Consider the following 5,000-nt stretch of genomic DNA (forward strand, 5'->3'; position numbering starts at 1 on the left):
CTACTTTTACTCAAGTACAATATCTGAGTACTTCTACTTTTACTCAAGTACAAGATCTGAGTACTTCTACTTTACTCAATTACAAGATCGGAGTACTTCTACTTTTACTCAAGTAGAAGGTCTGAGTACTTCTACTTTTACTCAAGTACAATATCTGAGTACTTCTACTTTTACTCAAGTACAAGATCTGAGTACTTCTACTTTTACTCAAGAACAAGATCTGAGTACTTCTACTTTTACTCAAGAACAAGATCTGAGTACTTCTACTTTTACTCAAGTACAATATCTGAGTACTTTTACTCAAGAACAAGATCTGAGTACTTCTACTTTTACTCAAGTACAGGATCTGAGTACTTCTACTTTTACTCAAGAACAAGATCTGAGTACTTCTACTTTTACTCAAGCACAGGATCTGAGTACTTCTACTTTTACTAAGTACAGGATCTGAGTACTTATCCCACCTCTGATCTTTAAACTAGTTCATGATTGATGCAGTCACAGAGCTAGGTGGCTAGGTTAGCATCTTTACATATAAAGTCAATGGTTAGCACCGTTTGTTTGGCTAACCATGCTAACGATGCTAATACACCTGTTGCTAATTACCTTAAAGCGGACGGTCATCTCGCGCTTACCGGCCACAAAACCCCGCGAGGACTCCCCGACTCACTCCTTAGTCATAGTGCTCATTTACACTTTGCTAACTAGCTGGTTGACATCGTATAACTAGTTAACTAGTTGACCAGCAGCTGCTAACTAGCTGCTCCTCAGCTTCAGTTACAGGGTCGTCGTTGCCATGGCAGCTTAGAAGCGTCTGACGTAAGCACGTTGACAACTGTCGTGGGCGAGGATGTAGGTCAACAGAGCGTGAACCCTCAAAAACATAATATGACTTAATAATAATAATAATAATAATTAACTTTCAAAGAAATATGTTGTTGTAATAATTATTTATTTGTAATAATGAGCACTACAAAATACCGTTATAATAATAGTATAAAGGACCTCTTACAAATAAAATAATAATGATAACAATAATAAAAACCTCTCAAACTATTATAATTATTATTTTTAATTACGATAATTACCAAACAAATTCATAATGGCACTATATTTTATCTTGAGTACTTAAGACCATTTAAAATATATATTATAACGGCACCTCGAAAAAATGTACGATAAATCTTGATTCATCCAACTGTTCTTTAATCGTTCAATCGTCTATTTACATGTATTTATCCTTACATTAACCCATACTAAATGAAATATATAAGACTGTACATTGACACATGTAATCATGTTGCTGTGAAGGTGTATGCACATCGATCCAGAATGACTGCACACCACAGGTTGCTGTTACAAAATTGCACCACTTTTATTCATTTAAGGCTTTTTAGTTTTTACATTTGGCTTTACCCCCCCCCGCCCCCCCATTTATCTCCCTCACTGCAGCTGTGGGTTTCTGCACTGGGACAAAACCAGTTCAGAATTTCAATTTCCATAACAGTTTTTAAAATCCAACAACAGCTGGAAAAAGGGACCAGGACTCAGCCGAATAAAAACGGGAATTTTTTTTGTTACCGGATGCTCGGCGCTGAACTGGATCCTTTACATTTCACTGGTCATCATGCCATACAGAGAAAGAAAACGCAGGTTTATTTCAGTAAACGTAAAATAATTTCTTCTTTAGATTTCAGTTTGCTTTCGGCTGCGATCGCGCTCGTCATTCAGTGCGACTTCTGTTCAGTTTAATCTCAGAGTTAGGTCCAGGGTGTGTTCAGCCTAGCTTAGCACAAAGAGTGGAAACAGAGGGAAACTGCTAGCCTAGCGCTTTAAAAGATGGCTTCACAGACGTTAAGGCCTCTGTGCGCTTCAAAGTAAGTGGGTTTCTTTTCTGCTTTTGACAATTTTTCATGATTTTCCAAATGCCATCCAACCAACTTTAAGCAGTAATAGTGGGAGTTGAAGAAGAAGCACGAACTTGAACTGCTCTTACGAGAAGAAGCTCCATCAAAGACTAGAACGCGTGTTATAACTGGGTGGGAGTGGGGAAAGTTGTCCTTCTCTGCTTTGAAAAGTAAGATAGACAATCAATCAAACATCACATGAATTGTCCCATGCAGTAAAACGTGCTTTTTTTTAAGCATAACTGGGACCTTTAGATCTGACAACTAAAGAGAAACTCCAGCAACTGCAGCCCCAGAAGTCGCACAAAATGTCGAGCGCTACCGCCGCCTTTGAAAGTGAGAAACGTCCGCCTGAAGCTGCAGCTATGGAAACGTTGACTTTTCTGCTTGCTAGCATCGCCACGTTTTAATTCGTGGTGATCGCCTGCAACGTCTCTCTCGAAGCCTCTGCTCGGCATGCAAACTGAGATTCAGCCCCTCCTGGAGGAAACACATCAACATGCTACATGAAGTACTGCAGGAGAACCAGAATACTGAGTAGTACTCGCGACACAGCAGTACTCACAGAGGTCCAACACACCGTCAGATGACAATTCTCACATTTAAAAAAAAAAACCAAAGGATTCAAAAGGCTTCCTGTGTCTCGGCTGCTTCACAGGCCACGCCCCCTGAATACATGTGGGGGCGGGGCTTCAGCGTTAAGCCCAACCTCCTACGGTCAGTCAAATGCCGTGATAACGTTAAAGAGTAACACTGAGATTATAAGGCGTTTAACTGATGGGAATATTGGCCGCATTTCCATTACTTAACTTTAATATTATTATTATAATAGTGCTGTATCAAAACGGCAGCATTTTATGAAACTTACGCTGAAATGTTTTTACGCAACTTGAGGCGTTTTTTTTGCCTTTTTAAAATAGTTAATGCCCTAAATGCAAAAGGCTTAGATAAGAAAGTTCGGATTTAGCCAACTACCAACAACAAAAACATTTCCGTCTTCTTGGATTTTACCATAACGTGGAAAAATATGTCCGATAGTAGCTGACATAAAAGAGTGATTGAAATATATATCATCACGCAAACGTTTGGCAAAACTACTATCTGTGTAGCAGAGTTTTTCACTGCTACACAGACGATGAAAATGAAACTGTTTTCTTTGCAAAAATGAAATTGGAAAGAATTTGGTGGCAGCAGTCAATGCTAACGCTATAGCATGTTAGCTTTGAGCTACAACGCAGGGTTTGCTTAAGTGCTAGCATGAAACTTGACAATGCGGGCGTGCAGGAATGTTTGATCCTCCATAGATGGATATTTAAATATATCCCCATCAGTTAAAGGACGTTATGCAGTGTTTCCCTCTCAGACGTGTTAATAACATTAATAATCAGGTAATAATGATGGTTAATAATACTCTATAACACCCTCCCTATTCCCCTGGGTCAAAAAAGTTAATCACAGAAAATGGCGTGGTTCATAGTTGTTATTTAGCACACATACACACACACTCAAACAACTTCACATACACACACACACAAACAGGACCAGTGTGAGTCTGCTGTCTGAAGGCAACATGTACGCCCTGAGCAGCAGATCCAGAGTCAGCTCACCACGCTGCTACGCTAACAAGCTAGGACTCATACACTATTATTTTAGTGGCGTTGTTAGCTTCCCCTACGACAATCACATTAGCATTTGCTGTTCTTATATTTTGCCTCAAAATGTTCAAGTTTCATTGTTGATGTTTTGAAACTCAATACTTTTCCTCACCGACATGCTAACTAGCCAAGCTACCATTAATTCAATAATGCTAACACCACATACATAGTTTTTTCTCACAATATTTGAAATACATTTGAATAGCTGCAATGCTAACAAAGTAACCTAAAGCCACCCAGTAAGTTCAGTCATTTCTTAAAGAAGACGATGCTAAATAAAGCTAATACTTCACGAACTGTGTGTTAGAAAACTAGCATTCCCTCCGAAAACAATGCATTTAAGTTGCTTCTGGAACTGATATCTAGCCATTAGCAAAGCTCTTGATTTAACTCGTTATTGGCATCGTTAATGGGCTAGAATTAAATTGTAAATATCGGCAAAAAAAACCAATTTCGTACAACTGAAGTTAGCATAATCTTAATTTTGGAAACTCTCTCCTGTAACTGTCGGCTAAAACTCACGTTAGCTTGATGCTACTAGCGCGGTGAGCTAACCACATGACCTGCTGCACACCCCCCCCCCCGCCCAAAAATAAAAAACATTAACTGACTTTTATATCTTTTTCACACAGAATAATAACCACCTTATTTAATAACAGTAATCACTGAATGGATCCACAGGTTCGACTGCTGGAAGTAAAAGGAGAAAAATAAACATTTAAAAAGTAGAAAGCAAGAGGCCACTCCCCCAGCAGAGAGCATCATGGGAACCGTAGTTTAAATCCGGGCAGTTGGTTTTTGGACAGCCCCTTTATTTCCTGTCGAGTCATCATCTTCATCTTCAACATGGCCGCCGCCGCAATCCTTTGATGTTTGGTTTCAATGTTTCCAAGGCAACAGTCAGTCGGACTGTGTGGTTCTGAAGGGGGAGGGGGGGGGGGGTCGTCATGGGAACAGAAGTCAGAGATGGCGCATGGTGAAGATGTCATGGTTGTGTGAAAGGGGCGTGGCCAGCTGGAAGATGCCCTGTGATTGGTTGGTTGGTTGGTTGTCGGTCAGGTAAGCAGAAAACTGGAAGGGAAAAAAAAAATGTTAAAAATTAGATTTTTTTTTTTCACATTTAAGCACTTTTAAGGTCAATAAACTAAATTGTACCACATTCTATATTTTGATCATGATAATAGAAAAACTATTTGACAAAGGCACGTCATTTAAAATATTAAAATACCTTTGGTCTACATCAGAGCTGAACAACATTACCTGTCATTAGAGAAGTTGACAGGTGGACTTTTTGCGAGTTTTCCCTTGAACTGGACTCTTCCTGTTGATCTGTCGCACCAGGTCGTAGAAGATCTACACGCACACACACACACACACACACACACACACACAGAGAGTATTTAAAGTTAGTTACAACCACTTTCTCCACGACTTGTTGACT

The 5,000-nt window shown here is 39.5% G+C and overlaps 2 protein-coding genes across 4 annotated transcripts in view; both read right to left on the bottom strand.

Moving 5' to 3' along the window:
- The window catches only part of mdm1 (Mdm1 nuclear protein), an 18,293-nt gene extending 17,502 nt beyond the window's left edge, over positions 1–791 (bottom strand). For both annotated transcript variants that reach the window (XM_034078852.2, XM_034078851.2), the window contains exon 1: positions 604–791. Coding sequence is in view for 1 of the 2 variants with exons in the window: in XM_034078851.2 (XP_033934742.1) it covers positions 604–621 (18 nt within the window). In the remaining variant the exon portion in view is untranslated. The remainder of the gene's footprint in view (positions 1–603) is intronic.
- Positions 792–3,369: 2,578 nt separating this feature from the next.
- LOC117442901 (ras-related protein Rap-1b) overlaps positions 3,370–5,000 on the bottom strand; it is a 16,891-nt gene continuing 15,260 nt past the window's right edge. For both annotated transcript variants that reach the window (XM_034078846.2, XM_034078844.2), the window contains exons 8-9: positions 4,820–4,912; positions 3,370–4,630 (exon numbers count right to left, since the gene is read on the bottom strand). In XM_034078846.2, the coding sequence (XP_033934737.1) occupies positions 4,826–4,912 (87 nt within the window). In that variant the 3' untranslated portion in view covers positions 3,370–4,630; positions 4,820–4,825. The remainder of the gene's footprint in view (positions 4,631–4,819; positions 4,913–5,000) is intronic.

Source organism: Pseudochaenichthys georgianus, unplaced genomic scaffold (genome assembly GCF_902827115.2).
Source record: "Pseudochaenichthys georgianus unplaced genomic scaffold, fPseGeo1.2 scaffold_501_arrow_ctg1, whole genome shotgun sequence".
Classification (NCBI taxonomy): domain Eukaryota; kingdom Metazoa; phylum Chordata; class Actinopteri; order Perciformes; family Channichthyidae; genus Pseudochaenichthys; species Pseudochaenichthys georgianus.